Source organism: Haliaeetus albicilla, chromosome 2, assembly GCF_947461875.1.
Source record: "Haliaeetus albicilla chromosome 2, bHalAlb1.1, whole genome shotgun sequence".
NCBI lineage: Eukaryota > Metazoa > Chordata > Aves > Accipitriformes > Accipitridae > Haliaeetus > Haliaeetus albicilla.
Genome location: NC_091484.1, coordinates 21,595,868 through 21,622,725, shown reverse-complemented (window position 1 = coordinate 21,622,725; position 26,858 = coordinate 21,595,868). Strand labels below are relative to the sequence as shown.

The 26,858-nt window shown below is 40.0% G+C and overlaps 1 protein-coding gene across 3 annotated transcripts in view; it reads left to right on the top strand.

The window, feature by feature from the left end:
* The window catches only part of ELMO1 (engulfment and cell motility 1), a 317,430-nt gene that overhangs the window by 122,290 nt on the left and 168,282 nt on the right, over window positions 1-26,858 (top strand). For all 3 annotated transcript variants that reach the window (XM_069809495.1, XM_069809506.1, XM_069809487.1), the window contains one exon: window positions 23,617-23,721. In XM_069809495.1, the coding sequence (XP_069665596.1) occupies window positions 23,617-23,721 (105 nt within the window). The remainder of the gene's footprint in view (window positions 1-23,616; window positions 23,722-26,858) is intronic.

Genomic DNA, 26,858 nt, shown 5'->3' with positions numbered 1-26,858 from the left:
TGGGCTGGATATAGAGCCTCCAGCTTGTGGTGAATGGGAACAGAAGTGGGGGTCACTGTCATGGGAGGAGGAAAAGTAAGGAGGAAAAGTAATATAGGGATTGTGGCATATGGAGGAATTGAGGAGATCAAATTTAAAACAATCATTCTCTAATGGAGGCTGATCACTCTTGGATATCTGCTGCTCACTCTAGTTTTATGAGGTGTTGAAGGCACTCAGCTCCCACAGTCGTCACTGGCACCAAAGTATCTAGCAGCTCTGAAAATCTGATCTTGCTTTCTTAAAGCTGGAGCTGAAAACCTTAAGTGTGTAATGGAGCATTCAATAGAAGCTGAACTGGGACTAGCGCACAGATCTGAATTCCAGTCCTATTTTTCTGCTGCTTAACAAGGACTAAAGATCATTAGTTGTGCAGGCTAGCACTAGTTCTTCCAATGCTTTTGTTTGTCCCACAGGATATATTTTGATTCTGCAGAGCTGAAATTATTAACAGCAGCATGTTTTAGGTGATAGGGTTGTGAGGAAAACACTTGGTGTGAATCAAAACGTGTTACTGTCTTGTCTGAGTTTGCAGGAACTCTCTTGCTGTGCCTGTGTAGCAGGGACTTACCCATTATCTTCATTACTCTCATTTGGGCTGTTTATTGGGAAGCCTACTGAAAACACTGCAACAGTTGTCAAGGGTAACTGCAGCACTGTTGACTAATTATGATAGCCTTCCACAAGGGAATGGGGAGCAAGAAGTCTAGGAAGGAATGAGAACTGGGATCAAAACAATGAAGAAAATGTGGGAATGGCATAATGGGAGATAAGAAAAAATATGGGGAAGTGAGCTGTGAAAGGAGCACCGCAGGAAAAGCCCAAATGGAAGGCAGGTTGTCCTGCTATAACAGTACGATGAGGCGATGTACAAATAATAAAAATGTCGGTAGTGAACTGTGAGGAGGGTTATTCTGCTCTTGTATGGAAGTTTGACTTTGAGCTAAGAGTACAGTGATGCTGCATGTACAACTTTTCTCACAGCTGAAAAGAAATTTGACCTTCCTCACAGAGCGGGGGAAGGAAGCAGGACCTGTTGTGAAATCTGACTGGTGATTGATCTCCAGCCTCGCATGTAGGCTGTGCTCTGACTGGACTCCAGTTAGCCTGGCTGCCTTCACCCCATCTACTTCTTGTCACTCCATCATTAAAGTGTCTTCAGTGCAGGTAGAGGGATGCATTAGCAAACTGATCTCTGCTCTGAATAACAGGAGGTTTCTTTTTCCCCTGTTTTGGTTGTGTGGCACAAGAAGAAACCCAGCCAAATAGGAGGCTGCCTTTGAATGCTGTCTTCATTTCACTGGTGTCGGTGGTCAGGATACTAATTTCTTGAACTGATTAAACGTTCTTTTCAAGGCGGAGAGTAAAACCATGTTTAGCCATCAAGTTGTTCCTGGACTGCTTGTTCTCTTTCTGTATGTGAAATGCAAGAATCCTGTTCATTTTTTGCAGCCGCATCAAAAAGCTTTGCCCCACTACAAATGTAATGTCAACAAGAGACAAAGTCCAGACATGGTTTCAGATGTTTACAATATCATTTGTAAAACTACGTAGTTAGAAACCTACATCTAGTTAAAGAAACCACAAGACCTCTCCAGATGGTTGTGATGACATGTGAAGTTTATTATGGGCAAAGAGATTTTCAGATGAGACAGTCTTGAGGATTTATTAAAATGCTGACTGTGGTGGGTTGACCCTGGTTGGATGCCAGGTGCCCACCAAAGCTGCTCTATCACTCCCCCTCCTCAGCTGGACGGGGGGGAGAAAATATAACAAAAGGCTCGTGGGTCAAGATAAGGACAGTTTAATAAAGTGATAGCAAAGGTTGTGCGCACGAAAGCAAAGAAAAAAAACAAATGATGTTATTCTCTACTTCCCATCAGCAGGCGATGTCTGGCCGCTTCTCGGGAAGCAGGGCTTCAGTACGCGTAGTGGTTGCTCCGGAAGACAAAATGCCCCCCCTCCATCTCCCTTTACTTAGCTTTTATATCTGAGCTGACGTCATATGGTATGGAATATCTGTTTGGTTAGTTTAGGTTAGCTGTCCTGGTTATGTCCCCTCCCAAGATCTTGCCCTGCCCCAGCCTGCCATTGAGCGGGGGGGGGGGGGGGGGCAAAAATGTTGGAGAGACAGCCTTGATGCTGTGTCAGCACTGCTCAGCAGTAGCCAAAACACTGGTGTGTTATCAACACCTTTCTAGCTACTGATGCAGAGCACAGTGCTATGAGGGCTGCTATGGGGAGTATTAACTCCATCTCAGCCAGACCCAATACACTGATGAATACAATAAAAGATGACCCAGTTAGGAGATGTAAGATACTGTCCACCCTATTGAATTATTTTCTGAGTCAATTGCAAATTAAATAGCCTGAATTCCTTCTTTCCTCACCTTTTAAAATCTCTTTTGGCAGAGGAATTCCAACCAATGCTTATTGCTGACAATTCTTGTAGTAGAAGTAGTCTTTTAAACTTTCCAATAGTAATGTAGTTCAGTGTTAGAGATATTTAAAAGATAAAGCCACATATAATGGTAATGATAAAATCCATCCTAAAATTCCTGATCTGTTCAAATGTTTTAGTTTTGTAAAGCTCATTGTATGTGAAACTTCTAAAGTTTTCTTGCATTTGGGTAAACTTAATTTCCATAACTGAGGCAGGCAATAGAATACAACTCAAGAAACTGATATCCTGTATATTTTCATCATAATTCTTTAAACGTCACTAACTGTCATTGAGAAGTTGCAGTGAATGTGTTTGTTTAGAAGCAGATCTGACCAAATTCTAAGAAACTTAAATAGGTTAAATAAATGGAAAAACAAACAAATCTCATCCTAGGACAGTTTTTCTTAAGTTTGCAGTTTGTAGAGCTTCTGGGGGTTTTTGTTTGACTTCTCTTCAGTAAAATAGAAATAGTTTGTATGAGTGCAAAAAGTCAACATGGAAAGTGATTTTGTAATTCTGCCATGCCACACTGGAATTTATTAGTGTAGCAAAATAAAATGTGGGTTAGTACAGGAGATATAAAGTCAGTGAGGAACTGTCTGATAAAAGGTGACAGTTAAAAGGGAAATTAAGTATGGTGGGATGTTCTTCAAAAGTCAGGTGTGGGCTTGACTTTCAAAATATTAGTGGTGGTGACATAAAAGAGTGAATATATGCTGATGAAATCTTCTGGTGAAACAAATTTGGGAGCATCAGTGAAAGAATCACCATGTCATTCACAAATTAGATAACCTTTTGGATTAGAGAAATAGAAATGTAATTTTATTCAATGATACAAAGTGCAATGGTGTTCATTTAGGACCACTGGCAAGAATGTCTTCTGTAGGCAAATATCTAGTCTATGGGAAAAGATAACAGAGATTGTGCAATGTAGACAGAAAGAAAGTCAAATAAGGTAAGCTATATCTGGAAAGATATTTTCAGAGCAGCTAAACTGTTAAGGCTATTTTCTGCATTTCTGAGACATCATCTAGAACACTGTATAATTTTAGTTACCTGTGCAGTGACTTGTGGACTAACTGAATGCAGGATGAGTACAGAGGGTGAGTCTTGTGCAGTGATGAGGGAGATGTCTTACAAGAGTTGACTTAAAAAGCTTGGCTTGTTCAGCCAGCCAAGCTGAAGGATGTGGAAATACCAAGTGTACAAATGGTGAGAGGGAGGAAGCCATATGTAAGCTAAAAAGCAGTGATGGCAATCAAGTTATGGAAAAGATTTTTAATTGAAACAATGGGGACAAAATTTGTTACTAGTTTAAAGATGGAGCTTGATCCTTCATGAAAAGGCTTATATACTATGTTTGACAATGGTGGATAGAGGAAGCAAAACACATGAAGACTATGTGGAAAAAAAACAAAATCAAGGTTGCTTAGAGAAGTCTGAAGGGAGGCATGAATAATTAGGTGGATAATGCCATTTAAGTCAGCATAGCTGATTCGTTAGACATTGCAAAAACTTTCTAATGTGAGGAGAAGCAATACCAGAATAGATAGTTTGGAGGAAGTGTCTTCTAGAGATCTCTGGAAAGAAACTTCAAAAATAGTTGAGAGTAACTAAAGCATGCCTTAAGCTCCTCAGATCTACATTCTGCCTCTGAGACTTCTTCCAGATTTTTTTCTCTTCCTCATGTCCCAGATGAGCAGCTACTTTGTTTTATCTTTTGATCTTATTCTTCAAAAATCCCTTGGTTCACAGCACAATATCCAAGTAGCGCTCTGAAGATAAAAACCATTCAGTTTTCTCATGGGTGGTTCTGTGGTGCTTCTCACTGTCTCTTTGAATAGTTCATTAGCTGAAGCCTAGGGATAGTGCTGACCATTTAGAGATGAAGTGAAGGTTTTCCCCCTTGAATTGTCTGGCTAAGGAAAGATGCTCAGGACTTTATTTTTCAGAATACTTTCTGCTTTCCTCAGTGCATGGCTTCTGTTACATGTGTGAGTGTTACTGTCTGCAGAGCTGAGTGTATCAGATCAGGCATTTGGAAAATGAAGAATGTACAGTTAGTAACTGTCCTGTACCTTACCTGTCTTGTGGTCGGTCTTAAAGTCTCCTTGTCTCTAGACACAGCTTTCTCACCAAGCGAAATCTGTGGCTGACTTAACTGAGAGGTTTGGCCTGAAGTTCCCACCAGCAAATGGGAAGTACTTGTTCAGGACCTTACCTTTGCAAGCATGAGCAATCTATGTGTCAGTGTGACTGTAGTGAGTCAGGGTTTTGGGTTTTTTTCCCCAGAGCAGGTGAAACTTAGTAATTCACTATAGGGAATGGAGAGTCCTTAGGTTGCCGTGGCCAAGAATAACTTAAGACAAAGTCAGCAGCTGCCTGGATAACTATGCAGCATGATTTATTTCCCTTGGATCCATTTTTCTTCTTCCTGTATGTTTATTCCTGCAGCCGTCTCAAGTAGAAACACTTCTCAGGCTCTATTCTGTATGACTTCTATCTCTTCAACATATTAGAATGATTGTGCGCAGTAACCTTTGTGTCATGATACATTCCCCAGAGGAGGTGCCTTCTCTGCACTGAAAGGAGGTTATCAGGAAAATAATTTGTAATCATGTAATTAATATTTTGTAATGATTACTTGCAAGAGGGGCAAACTCAGATGACTGCAGCAAGTGCTGACATACTCCAGCCTTTAATTGCTGTCCTCTGCAACCTATCTAGTAGAGCTCTGGTGTGTCTAATTTTCTCATGCTCACTTGGAAGCTGCTTGTCCCCCAACTTTGTTTTCATGTCATGCCCCACAAGTGTCTCCACCCCAGCCCCAGGATTTGGGAATGGAGGATTAAAGTTAAGCTTTGGAAGAGGGTGGGGGGAGGGTGTTGTTTTCACGTTTGTTCTTCAGTACCCAAATCATGTTAACTGGCAATGAATTAAATTGACTTTCCCTGAGTCCAGTCTGTTTTGCCTATGATGGTGACTGGTAACAGCCTCTTGTCCTTATCTTGACCCACAAGCTTTTTCATCCTTTTTCTCCCCTTGCTCTGTTGAGGAGGGGAGTGGGTGAGCAGCTGGGTGGGTGTGTGGCTGCTGGCCAGCGTTAACACACCACACCTTCTTTCTGTGTTTTGCTAAGTCTCTCTTTAGGCTGCTTCTGGGCTCACTCCCTAAGCCATGGTAGCTCAGAGGCTCCCTCTTTTCTGTATTCTATTGCAGTCTCCTTGCCATGCTATCTCACTTTCCTTTTTGACTCCTTATCTCCTCTGGCCTTTCTCCATTTCTTTCCCTACCCTTCAGTTTTGATTTCCCACTTCCCTTGGGCTCTTTGTTCCATTTTGATCTCAGGTTGTATCTGTTTCCTTCTAGCATGTCTGATCGCTGATCCCCATTACCTCATTCATTCAATCTCCCTGAATTTCCTCTTTTTCCACCCCCACTCCCTCCTCGTGATGTGGTTCTGCTCTGGGTTTTCCCTTGCCTCCCTCTTTCCACCTCCTCCTCCCACCCAGTTTGTTCCTCCATCAGTATAAAGCCTGATCAGTCAGCTGGCTCTCATTTCCAGCCTTTGCTCTGAAAGTTGACAGGACTTTCTAAAAACAGACCCAAATCGCATTTTTCCTGTGTTTTATTTTCAGAAATGGATGGACTGGGTTTAGCTGCACGTTCCAAAGATTAATATTTGCCTCATCATGGAAAATTTCGGTTGCCATGATAAGTGCTGTCCAAGCTGTTAACTGAGAACAGGATCTAGTAATGGGAAGCATTGGGCAACTGTAATAATAGTCAGCACTATGAGCCCCACCTCTAACTGACCTATAGACAAAATGCTTTCCTTTTCATTGTTTTAACATAAAGTGGGGGGTTCTGACTTTAATAGCTCAACCATAGCTGGATTAAATTTTTTTTCTAAAGATACGGTGTTACTTTTTGCTTATTATTTTGGGCTGTGAAATACTTACATCCTAGTTTTGAAGAATTTAAGTTAAACTGATTTATTGTAACCTTATATTAATGACAAATTATGACTGCAGATTTGAGGCATGGGTTTAGTGGGGATTGTGTGTGTGTGTATTAAAAGAAAGTTCAGATTTCTATTGATAGAATGGTAGTAGATTAATTAGATTGCTGTGTGATAATCATTCATCCTGTATTACTGACTCTGATAGAAAGAAGTAAAGAGTCAGGGTGAAATCACACAATGAAAGGGCAGTGCACAATTCTAGGTAATTTGCATGGTGTGGATTAGTGGTAGTCAATTAAGCAGTAGATTGAGGTGGGCTCTAGAAAGGAAAAACTGAGCAAGACTGGGGTGGGGTTTGGATGCCAGGAGTGTTAATAGTCCTTCAATTCCCTGGAGTTACTACTGTCAACTAGATCTCTGAAGTCCCTTTGTTCCAGCTGGTCATCTGGATTAATGGTAGCAGTCTGCCTGGCTAGGGAGGATAAAACTTTCCTAGGAGGGACAGTGAGAGGGAGATGGACAGAAGCAGACCCCATGTGGTACATTTACTTAGCTATTCTTGTTGAAGACCTTAGGATGGTCATCCTTTTTCTTCCTAAAAAAGGAAAGCCTGAGTGTTTGAAGTCTTACAGCCTTATGATTTGTAGGACTGGGAAAGGCCTGAACAGGAAGCTGAAGTTTTGTGATTTGGTGACTAAAATCTGGAACTGGTGTAAAATGCTGACAAACTCATCATAAAGGTTTTGAATGGTCATTTTCAGCTATTTTACTTACAGTTCCCTGATGTTTCCTTCTGTTGGTGATACTCTGCAGTGATGGGAGGTGTTGCATTGTTTATCCTTTGGGGAAGCTTTTCAACTATAATAAAAGTAATGCTTTCTTGCATTCAGATTCTCTTGTTGGCTTTGGCAGTGGCAGAGGAACATTTTTAGAATAATACTGTATGCGTGCCAATCTAGATCTGATCCTTTTTTAAATTTTAAATTGATAAGATTTAATCGTTGGCTTAATGATAGAACAGCAGAGATGACAGATTGCCTGTACTGCTGAAAACAATTTGTAGTTTTCCATCCTCCTCCACCCTCTCTACTCCCACAACCCTCTCTTTCCCTACCTACTATTTCAAAACTTGTGAAATCACTTGTTGCTGGGAAAAAATCCCCAACAGTTTGAGAAGATTTCCTTTTGCTGAGCTATTCAGATATGCAGTGGCTGAGGCTGCTTTGCCTTGAGACAGGAGTGCCTGACCCTTAGTTTAGTTGCCATATTTCTGTATGTAACAATGGCCCACTCTAAAGTAAAATCCTTTGTCGTTAATTAATGATAGCTAATAATTAAGCACCATGCAGCAGAGCAGAAACCACGTCTAATAGCACTTCACCAGAAAGAGATTCTTCTTCTCGCCTCTCATTGTAGTATATGATTCATAGATTCGAGTGTCCTTTTATTTAATAGAATTAAATTCGCAGATGGTACGACCAGAAAAAAAACACACTGTCTGCCCTTTGGCACTGAAATTCCCTTAATACTGAACCAGTGGGGTAAGACAGGAACGTATATAGCATTTATTCTCTCATTTTAACCCTTAGGACCACTTAGAGGTTGCTTTTCTCTGTTGTTTGCAAGCTTCACTCTCCATTCTGGCATTCAGTTTTGAAGCTGACATTTTTCAGCGGGTGTTTTAGAAATAAGCCATTGCCGATTTATTCCTCAGGGTAAGTTTTGGAAGATGAAGGCTAATCATACATATTTATTTCTAGGTGTTATGAGAGAGTGTAGTTGTACAGCAACTGCTGCTTTCAGGATTTGATCTTTTAAGTAGACAATTGGAGATTCATACTACAGTATTTGCTGTCATAAACACTTAATTGGAAGTATTTGGGACAAAACAGAACTTGAGGACCAGTTTTGTCATTCCTGTTTTCAGAGTAACATTTATCTGTATAATCCTGTTGCTGTGTATAGGAATATCACAAGAACAAGATCTAGTCACTGAGAATAACAGCCCAGGACATCAAGTAATAGTGATCTTAAACCAATGAAAACATCTAAACTGATGTAAATGTTTGAAATGCTTGTGTATTTTATTAATATTGTGTGCACCAGAAGTGCAGCACCACTTTGTACTAGAAAAGCAGCAAAGTTGAATGTTTTTAGGAAAAGGCAGAAATAAGATAGTCATTAAAGCCTTAATTCATTCCCTTCCATCTTTGTTACATTTAATTACATCCATGTGCAGTATTTCTTCTGTCTGCCTCTGCTTTTCTTCTCCTTTACCCTTTGCCCTGTGTTTCTGTCATGATCTTTTTCTCTTGTTCAGCCTTAGGCTGATAATTATAGTTCTCCTTCCCATCTGTCTTGTTTTCTACCTGTCGTGGTTTAACCCCAACCAGCAACTAAGCATCACGCAGCCGCTTGCTCACTCCCCCCCCCACCCAGTGGGATGGGAGAGAAAAATCGTGAAAAGAAGCAAAACCCGTGGGTTGAGATAAGAACAGTTTAATAGAACAGAAAAGAAGAAACTAATAATGGTAACACCAATAAAATGACAACAACAATAATGAAAGGATTGGAATGTACAAATGATGCGCAGGGCAATTGCTCACCACCCGCCGACCGACACCCAGCCAGTCCCCGAGCGGCGATTCCCCACCCCCACTTCCCAGTTCCTAAACTAGATGGGACGTCCCATGGTATGGAATACACTGTTGGCCAGTTTGGGTCAGGTGCCCTGGCTGTGTCCTGTGCCAACTTCTTGTGCCCCTCCAGCTTTCTCGCTGGCTGGGCAAGAGAAGCTGAAAAATCCTTGAGTTTAGTCTAAACACGACTTAGCAACAACTGAAAACATCAGTGTTATCAGCATTCTTCTCATACTGAACTCAAAACATAGCACTGTACCAGCTACTAGGAAGACAGTTAACTATATCCCAGCTGAAACCAGGACACTACCCTACCACCCTTGCCCTCCTTCTTCCTCTAAGCCTTGCCACTCCCAAATGCCTGACTTTGACCCTTTCCTCTCACTATTGCTGTGTGCCCTTCTATTTAGCTACTCTTTCCACTTCATTCCTGGTTTGCTTTTTCTCTAAGCCTTGAAGATGGGGTCAGGGAATGCTCAGGACATGCAGCGTCTTCAGAAAAAACTGTGTGTGCTCCAAAGAGACTTGTTAAATTCAGTTCATTCTGAGGTTTTTATAATGTGGCCAAATGTAGCCTACATTCCTACATTCAAGACTGACACAGGAACAAGTTTTTTACTAAACTAGATGTTTTACTTGCATAGCATGGGTGGGCTGGAGTTTCTTGACAAAACAATTGTGTAAAAAATGATTTAATAAGAGCAATACAGTGCTTAGTAGAACATTCCTAAAAACGATCAAATAATTTGCTAAAACTTGCTAAGGCATTTGAACCTAAAGAAGATGCTAGGCATTCTGTCCTAACACTTAAGAGTTGTAAAGTATCAGAAGCAAAAGAGTCTAAAAATGGAAAGTATCAAACAACCTGAACTGCAGGTGGCACAACCAGTTTTACTTGTAATTTAAACATCTTTCTCAGGTTTCCATTTGCTTTTGACATCTTGCTTCCCTAACGTTTCTGTGAACATTGCTACTCGATAGATCTCTGGCAGAGCAACAACAAGTAGAGGTACTGCAACCTGTACTAGAAAGGTGAATAAAATATGTGGACTACAAGAAAAGAAAAACAGAATGGAAGAGGAAGGAAATATAAATGAACTGATGATGATACTAAAGATATAACTGAGGGTTTTACTAGTCTACACTGGCATTTGGAGGAGCTGCAATCAGAAAGCCCAGTTGTTAATTTTACAGTTAAATTTCCTGAATCTATATGGAGATAATTCAGTCTGAAAAGGGATTTTTTAATTTTATTTCTGATTAAAAAAAAGTCTCCCTTTCACTTGTTGAAAAACAAAGGAATGTTTTAATTTTATTAGCTTAATATTTTAGATTATTTCACAGTATGCAGCTCCACATGGCAGTCTCACAGAATGTTTTCTAAGTGAATACTTAGAAAGACATACAGTAATACTGTTTAACCCCATACTGTTAACTGTTCAACCCCAGGATTGTTTTTCTTTTAATATTCACCTGAAGATAGAAATCCTTGATTTACTGTATTTATATGGCTTGATGTTACTTGGGAGTACAGCTGAACCTCATTTTAAAAGAAAGCTGCTAACTAATTTGTAATACTGTGCAGCAGAGGGCACTAGCGTCATACCAGATGTAGGTTGTTCACAAAAGTTGTTCAACAGCTCACTTGCATGGGTGCAGAATCATTTCAGCCTTAGAAAGAGTAGAAATAACTGTTCTGGGCTGTAAATTCCTTTTTCTCAGTTGAATGCCAGCAGATGTTTGATGTTCAGGATAAATGATACTTCTGGGGGCAAAAAAAGTTACTTAATTTGGCTTGCATGTTACAGTTTGTTATACAATGCACTGTAAGTAGAGTTTATTTTCTGTCTGACACTTACTGGTGAGATATTTTTTTCCCCTCTGAAATAATAGTTTGTTCCTGCATCTGGGGGTTTTTCAGCCTTGTGTGGGCCCTGTGACAGGGATGCTTTCTTGCAATCTGGATTTTTTAGGTTTTTTTTTCCCCAGCAGTCTCTGCAAATCTGTAAAAGGTGACATTTTGTAAATGTAGTTAAAGATCTAATCAGAAAAACTTATGTTTGGTTGCCAGCTCAGGCCATGTTCTGCAAATGTGAGCAGCAAAGCATCAACCTCTGTCCAAACCTGAAAGGCAGAAATACAGAAATCATCAAGGTGCCATGCAAGCTTACTCTCACAGCCATCCTGTGCTTGGTGCTGTTAGGTGCCCATAGGTGTGTAACCTACTGCATTCTCTCCCATAAGCATAGTTTCATAGTTTTATGTTTGCCATAAACAAAACATTCCGCGGTTTCATGTCGTGCTATGTATTTGGTGCTAGGTTGTGGAAACGTGGGACTGTGTTGGAAATAGGATTGCTGCGCATAGAGCGAAGCACTGCATGCTGAGGTTTGCAACTTAGCAGAATTCATGCTGAGACTCCACTCTCCACAATGACATCTAGATTTGCTGATATTCAAGGCAATGTGTGGCAGATATCTCCTCTGGTATAGCTTAGAGGAGGGTAGCCCCCAGGATTAGCATTTGATCTGCATATCTCTTCCGTTGGGCCCCTGAACCACTTTGAGCAGTGTGAGGAAGTGCAGGTAGATGCCTGCTGAGCACAAGCAGGGGAGCGGCTTGGTTTCCTTTCGGGTGAGTGGGGCAGAGCTGGTGAGGATGGCTTTGGGGTACTACTGCTCCCCGAGGGAGAGAGGTGATCTCTGGCCACAGGGACAGATGCTTTCAGGTGACTCCATAGCTTCTCAGCCAAGTGTGATTGCAGTCTGGAATAAATACTGAAGAATGACAAAAAAGGAGATGGGTGATGAAAACTGTGAATTGATCAGTAAATCCGAATGAAGATAATGCTTTTTTTTTTTTCTTCATCATCAGACTGTGTCTGCTGATCCTGAGTGCTGACAGAGGGATGCAAAAGAATTACTGCTGTTTGGAGGCATAAGGTTTTAAATGGCTGGGAGAAAATCTGAGAAAGTTTATTTTACTAACAAAAATGGATCAGTTGTAACCAGGAAAGCCTGAGGTTATAACATGCACAATGGATGATATCTGTGTATTAGAGGAGCTACTAAGTTTATATAAACTTGGTACTTTGATCTGAGCCAATAATTGCGCAGAAGGAGGCACGTAGGTCAGATGCATCGTTACAGCGGCCAACAACTGGGACCAGCAAATCCATATGTTAAGGCTGCTGTTCTTGTTTACCACGCAGCTGCATGTGACTTACCAGGATTGTTTGTCAGGAGCTATGGGCATCCAACAATTTGCACATTGTTGGAATGAATAAACCAGCCTTTTACCGTATACTGCTGAATTCCTCTTAGTTTTAGTCCTTCCAGAGGAGAACAGATTTAGAAGAAAGAAAGAAAGAAAGAAAAAAAAATAATTAAAAAACCTCCCATTTTGATGGGCTACCAACCTTTTTTGACCTTTCAATATCACTTTAAGAATGAAGTTAAAACTAATCAGAATGAAATGTCTGTGGTTGTGTGTCTGTGGGAATGAACTGACTCTGTATAATCTCAAACATTTTGTGGTTTGATTTTTTTAAATACTTTATTTGATCACTTTTTGCTTACTATAAATATTAGTTGGAGGAATCATCCTTTAAATCAGTTTCTTAATGACAGGATAAGTTCTGTTATTTTGTGGAGCAAGGATAAAAGGTTTTTTATATTTTTATACCTTTCCAATATTTTTAATTGTGAAATTGTAAGATAAAAATCTTAAACTCCTTGTGATTTGAAAAAGTATGCCTCTCTTGAAGAAAATCCACTAACAAATGTAAATGTTCTAATTTAAAATTAGGGGCTATGGGACACTGCATTTCTGGCATATGTTTTTTTATATATTATGTATGATTTTATTGTATTGTTTTCTTGTTTGCTGCTCATTTACTATCAGTATCCCAGTTACAAACTCGTGGGGGCAGGCAGGCTCCATGGATTTGAATGTAGTAGGGCTGAGTAGTTTGTTTCAAGTGTTATCATGACAGAATAGTTCTTTTACTGCTAATCGTTTTCTGATTCCTTCTCTTAGAGATGGATCTTGGACATCTTTCTCTGGATATTATGTACTGCACATGCTTCAGAATTTGTGTACAAAAAAATAAGATGAAGAAACAGGCCCCCCAAAATGGGTCAGACATAATGATGTCTTTTCATTTGTAGTGTGGGCTTCATCTGTTTCACAAGGCTTGACTTGGATAGCTGATTTCACACAAACCCTTGCTTGATATTGAAGTGACGGTAGTTTTGTGAAACAGTGTAAATTCAATGTAATGTCAGTGCAAATAGCTTTTTTTAAGCCTATGCAATTTTCCAGTGTATGCATGCATGCAGATATGTATGTTACTTAAATGTACATATCTCTCTGTTCCCCCTCCTCTCATTCCTCATGGTTTTTTTTGCCTGTTGTAAGATTTAAGGGACAGTGAATAGTATAGCACACGAAGTATTTAGATTTTCTTCAGTTACAAAGAATTACAGACATTCTCTTTGAATATGTGATTTCATTAACTTAGGCCTGTGAATGAATTAAAAGACCAGGGGGAGAAAAGCAACTCACTTGTGAATAACTGAATTATTTCCCCAAATTAAAAACACCTTTGTATCTGAATTCTGAATATTTTGATTGTTCAATGTAGTCAGCTTGTTACACAGCCCCTACCTAAGTGGCAATGGTATGTGTTCTTTTAAAAATTACTTCATTTTCTTAAATCTTCCTACATTTTGGTGCAGCTCCATCCTCTTTTTGATGTCTGTCTGGAGGAAACTGGAGGCAGGGGAGAACAATGCCCAGATATGCAAAACATATTTGCATTTTGCAGAGCACAGCTCTAGTCACAAAAGCTTCACATTTCTGTAGAGGGAGGCAAAGAAAAATGAAAGTCAAGTGAACTGAAATTCCCCAGTAAATGGATCCTGTGGGGTTTTGTCTTTTTTTTTTTTTATTATTATTTTTTTTTTATTACTTCACTACTGAGGGCAGATAAGGGTATGCTGTAGGATGGGCATAGGCTATTGTTGACTTAAGACAGAAGTACAGACTCAAAGGTTTTATGAGGGGTTGATCCTTTTTTCCATACCTGTCTCTGATATCTACAAAGCTTGGCTGTTTGAACCTCAAGCAGAGGGAAGATTTGACCATAGAGCTAGTCATTTTGGATGTACATCCCCACATACAAAGGTAGCTAAAATATCATAGATGTTGACAGTTCCTTTACTGTAGATTAGTTTTCACCTTGTCCTCTGTGGTTACTGGAAACTTGACCTGGTCACAGATAGTAAAAGAAGTGGCGGTGTGTGAACCCCAGAGCTCCATACTGGCAGCAGGCTTTTTTACCTAGGACTGTGAGTCCATATGCCTAGCTGCAGATGACATTTCAGCTAAGTTCCTTGGTTTTAAATCTTGATAGCTGTTGTATCTGGCTGCCAGGCAGCCAGTAGATTCTGATACATTTTGAAGTGGAGTTTTCTCAGACACAGGGTTGACTTCTCTCTACTCTTTATTTGAACTAAACACAGCCTGGCCCTTTCCTTTTGCACGACAACCATTTTAGGTAGCTTGCTTGAAAAAGAAAAACGTGAAACCTTTCTACAGAAATATGTAAAGGGAGAGCAAGACCTATCCCAACTTACCTTTATGATACTTGGTACTGGGTTTAGGTTCCTTGCAAAGCTCACCATTCTCAAAGCAACGTGGCTTGTGAGAATGCAGGGATGGCCCCAGCCACCGCAGTCGTTGTTAATGGAGTTCCAAGGGAAGTATAATTCACTGCACAAATGGAGTGCCAATCTTCTTGTTCTGTGGTTGTGCCATGCCTACCATTGTCTGTAAACATCACACCCTTTACTGGAGCTGATAGTTGTTACAGCAGGAAGGATCCCATTTGGAGTTCCACTCAAGTCTTCTGGGACAAGCAACTGCAGCAATTAAGTGGGCTGCTTCTTATGTGGGTTCCCTGTAGATACACATCCTCAGGAAAATTCTTATCGTTATTTTTACCCAAATTTTCATAGAGTCATAGAATGGTTTGGGTTGGAAGGGACCTGAAAGATCATCTGGTTCCAACCCCCTGCCATGGGCAGGGACACCTTCCACTAGAGCAGGTTGCTCAAAGCCTCATCCAACCTGGCCTTGAACATTGCCAAGGATGGGGCATCCACAACCTCTCTGGGCAACCTGTTCCAGTGCCTCACCACCCTCACAGTGAAGAACTTCCTCCTTACATCTAATCTAAATCTACCCTCTTCCAGTTTAAAGCCATTACCCCTTGTCCCATCGCTACATGTCCTTGTAAAAAGTCCCTCTCTGGCTTTCCTGTAGGCCCCCTTTAAGTACTGGAAGGCTGCTATAGGGTCTCCCTGGAGCCTTCTGTTCTCCAGGCTGAACAACTCCAACTCTCTCAGCCTTTCTTCATAGGAGAGGTGCTCCAGTCCTCTGATCATCTTCGTGGCTCTCCTCTGGACTCGCTCCAACAGGTCCACGTTGTTCTTATGTTGGGGACCCCAAAGCTGAATGCAGTACTGCAGGTGGGGTCTCATGAGAGTGGAGTAGAGGGGGAGAATCCCCTCCCTCGACCTGCTGGTCATGCTTCTCTTGATGCAGCCAAGGATACAGCTGGGTTTCTGGACTGCAAGTGCACATTGCTGGGTCATGTCAATTTTACTAGATTGCTTATAATTTAAGTAATTTTTCTCTAAAAGAAACCACAACTGAAAGGTGTTTTAAATAATGCCCCTTAATTACAGATAATAATGTTATGTCAGAAAGGTCAAGTTTAGATAAAACTGCCTGAAGTGTAACTAAAACAATCAAAAAGATGCTCTCCTAGGAGTCTTATGCTTAGAAGACTCTAATTCAAGCAGCTCACAATTTGGCATAACTTGGGTTTGAACCTTTCATTTTACTTAAAAAAAGAATCTCTAGACCTTTTTATTTCTTGTTGATAGGCTATACAATTCATGTTTTTGGCCATATGCCAAAATATATATTTATGTACACTTGTTAACTATTTTGTATCATTTCCTTAAATTTTATACAAAATGCCTGTTGAAGAGCTCTAAATTTCTGCTTAATAAGTAGTCTTTGAACCATCAGTCAGGACCGTTAATGCTTGTATACCAATATACCAACAGTGCTAGCCATTATGCTTAAATAATGAGTGGTAGTCACAGTGTACCTTACTCAACAGACATTAAGCTTAGCTGAACTCAAAAGAGGCTTTTCATGCCACAATTGGACTTAGGAACACCAAGTCTAACTAATTTTTACATTTGATAGGATTCACAGAGATAAAATTACTCGGGTAGATTTTGATTCTGCTATGTCTGACTTCCATCTAGTTGCAAACATTTAATCTGTATTTATTTACGATATTCAAGTTTATGGATTAATTTTATTGGCTTACTGTTCCTGCTAGCACTGTTCACACTGTTTTCTCACATCACTGTCTTCTTGCTAGCTTGATAATTAACCTGCTGGACAGGCTGAGAATTCATGCCTTAGATCCTATCTATGTAGAAAAGGCAAACTGCTTTAATGACACTGTTAAAATTAAACGAGCTGATCTCTTGACATGTTCCAAGGTCATAAAAAGGCCTATATTTATAACACTGTTTCTTTTTAGGTTGGGGATACTCCATGCCAGTTTATCCTGGTGTACTTCTTGACTGCTGTAGTTCAAACAACACAAAAATTGCTTGCTGGCCAGGACGTGGGTAGTATACTTCCGTCATGACTTTGGAAAAGCTGGAGCTGCCTGAAAAGCTGTAGCCCTTGGTTGCTTTCCAGCTGCCCTGGCTGGAGGGATACCTGCCTCACGCCCTTTCAGTTGAGCCTGTAGAAAGTCTCCTGGGAACGCTCCCTAATTCACTGCAGTCAAAGCTGTCTGGATTAGCTCATGCCTTGTCCAGCAGCAGTTTCATCAGAAGTGGACTGACTTTGCCCAAAAGCGCGTGGGCCAGGAAATCTGTCGGGGTCTGCTGACGTGGTTGTTAAATGAACTGGTAATCTCAAGTGTGGAGTAGTAATAAACTAGTGTGGCTTTTAGTTTGTCGACCTAGTCTAGCTAGATCTTCTAGTGGATGTTTGACTGCTTATTCAGTTATTCTGTAAACTTAGTGGGTACTGGGAGATATCTGGTAGTAATTTCCCATGCTGAAAAAATGTAATTGAAATGACCATGTCCCATTGATTCATTTTAAATATCGCTGAGAGACATGACCTGTTACTGCTTGATGACTTCATTTGCCCAAAAAACATTACTTCAATAATAAGTCAACAATCTGTGAAGTGCTAAACATGTATCCAACTTTAAAGTCTGTCCTTGTTAACTAAAATAAAACCTGAAATGTCATTCATAGTTGTCATGCATTGGACAAGATGTGATCACTCTTAAGTTATAGCACTCATTTTAGATTCTTTTAGGCTTTTAAACTATTGGCAGTTCATAGGGCTTAAGATCTTGGAATCTAAAGCATTAGCTCCATGAAACTGTAAAACTGTAATATAAGTATGTATAAAATACAAAGAATTATATACAAGCTTTTTGTCTTGCTCTGCAACGTATAATTTATTCATGGCTGAAAACACACAGTGCTTGTCTTTTGACATGCCCTGTTATGTTTCATCTGATGATTTTAACGGATTTAGTTAGGCTACCGTAACATTCGGATTTTTGCAATTCTGACCACCATAGCATCCATTCATGATTGGGTCAGATTTCTGGTGGTGACTTACGTAGAGCTCTGTGGTGCTTTACATGAGATTACCTAGTAGTTCAGTGAACTAAGGGAATACAGTAGTCAAATTATGATTTATTTTTTTTTAATCATTTATAGGGCAAATTTTGTGCAGATCGTGCTTATGATTTCTTTGCTATTTAGAAGGTCAGTTTTATATTGGTCAGGTCAAACTTGATCCAGAAAGGCTGTTGCTTAACATGCTACGTAGATTGGACTGAGTTTTATTATTGGAGGATGACATTTGCAGTCTACTAATACGTATTGCAAAGCTGTCATTACAGAAAAAAAAAAAGTTAAGCAGGCAGAAACGGCCAAATATTTGCTGAAACACGAAGCTGGAAAAAGCTAGACGTAGGTTAGTTAAAGGAAAAACTCCCACTGTTGTATGCAAACATAATTTGTAAGTCTCTATAAAAACTATATCCAGTAGAAATATACTGGAGTTCTTTACATGTGGTGGGGTAACGGAGATGTGATTTAAATGACTTGCACTAAAAGTATCTTAAAAGATTTTCTGCTTATTCTTTCAAAGACAGAGTTGCTGAGCTTTGGATACTTCTGACTTGAGGTAGACAGTGTTTTTATTACTACTATTTTTTTAAATTCAGGGATCTTCCACATACATTTTCATTCTATCAAACAGTTCTGTTGGAAAATTTAAAAAATTGTCTTTGGAAGAAAAAAATGCGCATTTGCATATTTAAAGAGTTATCAAGAGAAAAACAAATCTGTTTGTTAGTTTTTGCTTTCACTGAATACATAGAAGTTGAAAATTCCCAAGTCACTGTTACGTCTTATTAAATTGGATGGTAGAAGTTGTGGGCATCATCATCTCTTTGAATATAGTGCTGTTAAATAAAAAGACAAAATTACTTCCTCATTAAGAATTTTAGCTGACTACCTCTTCACAAATTTTTTTTTTTAATCTACCATTTTTTCATATTTGTAATTCTTGTGTAAATGAACAGATGGGAACATTTTGCGTGCTAAACTTCAGGATTATTTAGGGAGGGGGTAAATGGTGAGGTTGTGTGCTCGTTGATACTTCCAACATAAGTGTATCAATTCGTAATTCACTGTGAACATCACTTAAAAAGTTCCCACTCTCTTGGTCTTAAGTTCTTAGGAACAAACATCCATATACGTACTACTGTGATTTCCTCATTTGATCCAGGGAAAGTTTTTGTGTAGGTGCTGTAGAACCAGGTGGTTGCTTTCCTTCCTAGGCCACAGAACCATGGTTTAGATTTAAAAGGAAAAAGAAAATGAGTAAGTGCAAGTAGTTGAAGGTGGGAGAAAGTGATTACTGTCCTTGGCACTATCTTTGTAGTGGATTGTTCCTTTTTCTGTAGAAAAAAATATGACCAGTTTTGAGGGGTTCATTTTAGATTGACACCATTGAAATTGGACTCTTCCTTTTCAGATGTTCTGAAGTTCTTCTATTATCAGTTCTTTTACAGTCCTAATTCCTCCCTGGGAACTTCGGTAGTGTTTTTGTCATACAAACCTACAGAAGTGAGGTGTGCAGAATGGCGTTTCACCTGTGCTGCTTTGGGATTGGGAAAACAGAAGTTTGCTTTTCTGTGTAGAACAGCTATTACAAGGTCTAGCACCTACTGCAAGCAGCTTTCAGGGCAAACTAGCATGACTTGGCAGCCGATTTACATAGCTGTACATGCACTGATGCAAAATCTGTGATAAGCCATCAATATCTGTCAAGACAGAAATAAAAAGTTTGTACCTTAATAGGCTAGGAATGCGAGGAAATCCATGGTTTCTATGCTTCAGCATATTCATGTGGAAGATACTGTTGTTAGGAATAATTTAAGGAACAAGTGGTGCTTATTCCAGTTACCTACAGACAGTACACCATTGCTGTGATTAGGCATCTCAGTGCGAGCACACTTTCTTATGACTGAAATCTATACATCCCTCAGAGATTGCCTTGGAAGCCAAAAGTAAGACAGTGGAGCCTTTCAGGACAGAGAAGAAAGCTTTACACAGCTAGGACTGCATGGGAATGCTAGGTTGTCTGAATAAAATTACTGCACTGGAATTTATCCGGAATAGCTGTAATCTTGTGAAACGTGCCATGTGATTTTTTTTTTTTAATTTTTTTTTTTTTAATGGCATAAGCAGACATGATTTTGGGTTTATATCTTATCCAGAAGAATGAATTTTCATTTCCACAGTACACTACTAAGCTGGCTAACAAGTTCTTGATGCTTTTGGTATCTTAATATGTTTGGTTTAAGAGCGCAAGCTGCTAAATACCGCTCAGATGCTGGAGCAGAAAGATGCACAGATATTACTCAGTCTAGTGGAAAAAAAAATAAATCTGAAAAATTGGATGTAACGAAGTTGTTCCATTTGTATTTCTTACTCTTGTCTTTTTAGAAAGAGAAAAATGCAATAGACGTTATACTAAACAGATGCAACTAATATGCCTGAAGTGTTGTGTTCCATATATTTAATAAATTATGTTGTAGGTGGGGGTGTTTGCATACTTCTGAATTATTCACTACAGCATTTTAGATAATTTAGCTTTGTATCTTGTTTCTAAACCCACTCTCGGTAAATTAATATTTCAACCACAAACATTCAACATGTTAAGAAAAGGATGATTTTAGGGGGAGGGAGGAAGAAGGAAGGGAATAAAGCAGCTGGCATTCTTTTTGAATTTGAAGAATAATTGAAGATAATGTATTGTCTCGCACATGCCAGAACTGTCCTTTGGAACCTCAGCTACCATCAGCTGGCAGATGTCCAGTTATTTGACTTAACAGAGCTGAAGATCAAGCCCTAGTTATCCTGGCACCCAAAGTGGCAGAAACTTTTGTTTCAAACAAATGAAAATAGCTGGGTTTATAGGCTTGACTTGGAGAAAAAGTAGTAAGTGATGGAGAGGTGGCTTTTCTGATTGAACATGGAACTAGTAGTGATGGTAAGAGACAAAATGAATTAGCCTTACTAAACGTGGTGAGATTCTCATGCCCTTGCTGTTTTCTCTTGACTTGTCTATATAATTTGAGATGTAGAATGGGATGAAGGAAAGAACTATTCAAGCAACAGTAGGTCAGCCTTTTTATTTCAGTGTTCTGCTTTTATTTTAACATTCTTTGTAAACACCAGCAAAATGAGTGCTAGTATTTTAATAGCTGGAGAAAGGTAGATGGGTCTTGATACTCTCTCTGCTTGCCAGGTATTTGTCCAAGTATACTCTGCCTGTGCTATGCTATAGCATGGGGGTCAAGAGAGTATGTGCAGCCCTATGCTGAAGTTCTACTTGCAAAAGGTGTTGTAAAACTGGTGCTGTATGGTTCCTTGTAGGCAGCTTCCCAAGAGCTTTCTCAAGGAAATGGACCTCATGGCAAGGCTAAGCATCAAGTGGTGTTCCCCAGGACTTCTGCTTTATGTCCAAAATTAAGGTGGTGTCAGATGTATAGAAGGTCCTGCTAATATACTCATGCTGGGGTTAGGGCAGGTGCGGGAGCTTTTGTGTGTCTGCCAGACTCAGCCTCTCTTAAAATGCACTTTTGGGAATGCTTGAAAATTGTAGGAAGGGAAGTTTTCTTCTCCAAGAAGCTGAAGTCTCTTGGGCTTGTGACATGTGTGAAGCAGTCTTGTACTGATTTTAAATGTTCTGACTCTGGAAGACGGAAGGTGGAGTTGGGGAATTAGCCATTAAGGGCTTCTTTTGTCATTCAGATGAATGTAAAAAAAAAAAAAGTTTAAAAAAGATGAGTTTTTGGAAAACACAACTCAGTAAGCCTTTGTTTCCCTGCCCTAGACTACTACCCTTCTGAAACATCTCCTGCATAGATATTTCCATATAAAATCTAGGATTCCATATTGCAAAATGATTAGCCTATGATTGTTTTGCTTGTACACCGGATCTGCTAAGCCAGAGATGTAAAATGAACAAGTTGTGCATGCCATCTTCAAAATCTTTGTCTGCTTTTAAAGTTGCAGCAGTCGTGTTCACGTATAATTTTTGCTTTCTAATACTTCTAATCTTTCATGTGACTATAAATTATTGACTAGCTAAAACCAACCTATCTGTCCTGTTTTTTGACTAGAATAAAGTTAATTTTCTTCATAGTAGCTAGTATGGGGCGATGTTTTGGATTTGTGCTGAAAACAGTGTTGATACCACAGGGATGTTTTAGCTGTTGCTGAGCAGTGCTTGCACAGAGTCAAGGCCTTTTCTGCTTCTCACCCCACCAGCAAGTAGGCTGGAGGGGGCACAAGGAATTGGGAGGGGACACAGCTGGGACAGCCAACCCCAACTGACCAAAGGGATATTCCAGGCCATATGATGTCATGCTCAGTACATAAAGCTGGGGGAAGGAGGAGGAAGGGGGGGACATTTGGAGTGATGGCGTTTGTCTTCCCAAGTCACCATTATGAGTGATGGAGCCCTGCTTTCCTGGAGATGGCTGAACACCTGCCTGCCCATGGGAAGTGGTGAATGAATTCCTTGTTTTGCTTTGCTCGTGTGTGTGGCTTTTGCTTTACGTGTTAAACTGTCTTTATCTCAGCCCATGAGTTTTCTCACTTTTGCTTTTCTGATTCTCTCCCCCATCCCACCGTGTGGGGAGCGAGCGAGCAGCTGCATGGGGCTTAGTTGCCAGCTGGGGTTAAACACTATCATACAACTAAAGGTCAGACGGGCAAGAGAGTGGAATCCCACATTTCTACAACTTTATGGCCTGAGATTCTCAACAGGAGGAAAAGTAGTAAACCGCATGCTTTTGTCAGTGAGGTGGGTGGATCAGACCCTGAGCACACAGCAGAAACAGACTGATGGAAGAAGAAATCTATGCTGATCTTTTGGCAATCAGTTTTCTGCTAGTAAATGCAGTTTTAAAGTCTCTGTCAGATGGGTCTTGCAGAATAGAAATGCCATCGCAAAGTGACTAGGGGGAAATCTTTCTGTGTCAGAATGATCAGTGGAGCTGGAGACATTGCAAAGGTGATGCTTATAAAAGAGCATAGCAGACGATAGGCATTTTTTGATGGAGACATACTCTCGGGTCTTTGTCTGAGCAACTTCTCTGGTGTTTTCGAGCCTGTCTGTAGCCAGGCAAATGTTCATATCCAAATGTTGAACTACATTCAAGTGTGAAACTGAACATTTGAAATCTGTAGGTGCGTGTAGAAACTAACAAGTTTTGGTTATATTTAGTGTGCTCATTCATTAATCCCATAGCTGAAATTCTTAGATCGAGAATGTAACAAAAAATTTACCTGAATTCCATAAGGTGAATCTGTTTAATTTCATCCACTTTTGTCCGAGGCCCTTTGTATTCAGGATTCCGCAGGATCCAATAGACTTAATATAGCTTTTGAATCTAGTAGTTTTTTCTCTTTTTCAATGTTTGTTTGAAATTGTTCCATAGCAGTTGTATAAATAGGTGTTTTGGTGGCTGTTTGCTTACATATCTGCATTTTCATGTAAGTAGTACTTTTAGTCTGTAGTGCCACCGAGGAGTCTATCTGCCATGAAAGACTTGGAGATCTGTGCTTCTAAAGCAGTCAGTCTTTGGGAAACTCCATTCCATAGCTACAGAAGTGAATGACTGACATGCCAACCTCAGTGTTTGCATTTGGCTTTAAAGTTCTTTGAGGCATGGACCATTTCCTTGTTAAGATTTTTCTGCTCAGCAAAAAGAGCTCTGTTGCTGGACTTTTTGGCACAGCATGCTAACACAGTGCACTTCACTGGGCAGCTGACAGCTTTTGTAAAGGTGGTAATTGAGTGATCTTGTTATCTCTTTACAGAATCATGTAAACCCAGCAATGGATTTTACGCAGACCCCTCCAGGAATGCTAGCCCTCGACAATATGCTGTACTTTGCTAAACATCACCAGGATGCTTATATACGGGTAAGGCTTATTCTCGTCTTTGAGATCTGTGGGGTTGCCTGTTCACACGCAACAACATGACATAAGTTTGTAAAAGCTTTGGGAGAAAGCTGTACAGCTGTCTAGTCTGTCATTGCCAAGTCAAATATTACAGATATTACTTTTTGCAAATATTACTTTTTGCTTAGGCCTGCAAAGAGGAGGGAGATGAGCTTATGTCTTTTTCAGATGCATGATGGAGGTCAATAAGCTCAGAAATGAGTAAGTGTGCAGAATTCTCTGCCCTGCTCTGTCTACCAAAAACTGTCAGTGTTTTCTGTGGAAAGGAGGCTTTGATGAGCAAATGCTTTGATAAGCGACTGAGTTGCAGTGTCCTGAGAGTTAAGATGCTCCCACTAAAACTACTGCTATATGTGAGGTAATGCTCAGAGAAAAATAGGTAAAAAGCATCATGATTGACTTGCACAACCCGTTCCTGCCCCCTGCCCACTCCACTTCCTACATTTGTTATTTCAAGGGTAGTTCAAGCAAGTTTTGTGTTGCATCCTTACAAGAAGAGGCACACAGCTGAATAATACCTGCCTCTGAATAGAACAACTTTTCCTGACCTTTATTGAAATCACGTATTTGCCAAGCATAAACCTAGCAAGCACAGATGGGAGTAGAGGTTAGTCTAGAAAATCAGTGTCTTGCGATAGTAGGGATGGTTTAACTCCCCAAGAAAAAGCACACATGCACACCAGCTTAAAGAAGGTTGTGTATAGCAAGGAGACAGTAGATACACCAATCGTTTCTACTATAAAGTGAAGAGTGAACTTTTAATTTATCATCTAGTTTTTGCTCAGAGTAGATTAGTGTCAAAGTTCTAATAGGTTTGTAAAGGGTCTGCTGATATCCAGGCCAGGATGATCCAGGGACATAACAGGAGACCACAAGATTGTAAGATCTGCTCGTTAAATATATCTTTCTCCTCAGTCTGCATCTAGCAACAGCTGTTACAAAACACTGTGGTAGCATGCAATACAGCAATATTTATCAACCCCTATAAACCCCTGAAATTAAGGGCTGTTTCACATACTGGGCAATGAGTGTGTTTTCTGGATAAACTATGCTGAATTGTGGGTTTTTTTATAAAACAAGAATTGGTTACTGTTTCTCATTAAAATTTGGTAAGATCTGGACCCCTGCTACTTGACAGACTTCTTCTGAAAATTCTAAATTTAGAGAATATACTTAGTAGGGGTAGCCAGTGCTCCCAAATGAGACAGTCATTTTTTAAAGAAATCTGAAAGAATTTAAAGAGGACAGATATTCTGTTGAAATAGAGCTTTCATTGACATCTCTCAATTTTTTATTTTTCATTTTCATGTTGCAAATGCTGTCTTAAAAATTGGGTTCATTGTAGCATGTAATTAGACACTCTTTAGAATGGACTTTGTTGCTGGCTCAGCTTTGTTTCTATAATGCAGCATTTTTGTTGCTGCATTACTGAGAATTTTTGCTGTTATTTTGGGATGCCAGTTTTTATTCTTGTATGATTCCTGTTAGGAGAGTGTCTGGGTGCCTGATGTATTTCCTGCCCGAGAAAGGATACACATACACTAGAAATGCCACACTGAGGCACGCTCAGATTAAATTGTTTGCCCAAAGCTGCTTTGGGAACTATTAACACAGCTTGGGAGTATGTTAGCCTGCCCATCTTTCTTGAGCAGTTCTACTTAGTGCTTATACTAGCATTGCTGGCATGGTAGCTCACTCATCTGCAGTGGTCCACCATGTCATCTTAACAGCATGCTGGACGCCTCTGAGATGAATGGTGTTGTACAACTCCTCTAGTGTGCTAGTCTTTGATCACAAAAGACACCTATTTTCTGTCTTTTCATCTCCTTGACTTACTAGCTGGTGTACAGTAGTTTCCTGTGGGTCCTGACATGCCCATTTCCTTCTCATATCTCATTCTATTTCACATCTAACATTACCTTTTCTTCATGGCCTTTGGCTCCAAAAGCTCCCACAACAGCAGTTTTCTCTACTTGTACAGCCTGTTGACCTTGCTTATTTTTTCAGATATATTTCTACTGCTATGGTGTAACAAAAATTCTCTCTGTGGTCAAGGTTAAGTTGCCACAAGAAATTTGTAACTATACAAATAATACTAGCATACTGAACAACTTTTTTGACAGGAGCTCTTCTCTTTTTTTCATTGTTGATACTAGGAAATATTTTGGTTCCTAGGAGGAGAGATTATTTTCAACTTGGCCCTTTGCAATACAGTTTATTGCTGTACCATGGGTTAATTCCTAAGGCCCAAAATGAGATAATATCTGTGCTGTGCAGTAATTAAAAATCAAGACTGGAAACCAGAGTTGGTTTGAAACAAACTTGGAAAATATGAAGTTTCTCCTGACAGAATGGGATGTATTAAGCAAAGACACTATCAGGAAGTTGTCGTGGTTTTACCGAGTGTATTGGCAGTGCTGCATTTTAATGGACAGCACAAATCACTGCAATCTGTCCTGCCACTTTCTTAGGATGCCCCAGCTGCATGGCCCTTAGGAAGGTATCTTGTATTACTGAAAAAAAATGGATAAGGAGAAGTTAGAAGAGAAGGCAGGCAATTAGTAATCTCTTCCCTTTTTGTTCCTTGTTCTGCCTCTCGTAAGTGATTCTGCTTAGAAATAGTTTGCATGATAAATGGATTAGTGAGGTGGGAAGGATGTCTGAAACTAAAGTGCCCTTGGGGTGGGGGTGGGGGCGGCAGTAGGGCTTCAAAGACCAGTAGCAAACAAAAGTACTCATAGGAAGAGTAAATACAGTTGCAGTGTGTTGAAGAACATGGGTGTGAAGCCAGTGGAGCAGATGGATAACTCTGCATCTTGAAAGCAGAAGGCATTTCAAGGTGAAAACAGGGGTGTTGCACGGTGAAGGAGGAAACAAAAATGACCAAACTTTCCCTGTTTGATTCTTTCTTACCTACTTCCCCACAATCCGTTTCTCATTCACCTTTTTCCTGTTGGATACTTACTCCTGAAATTACAGTAATATGTTTTCTTGACTTGCTGTCTTCCTTCAGATAAACATACTGTTGTTTTTCTTTATTTAGACTTTGAGTTAATTGGTTTTGAATCTTGGGGTGGGGGTGGGGGGTGGGGTGGGGG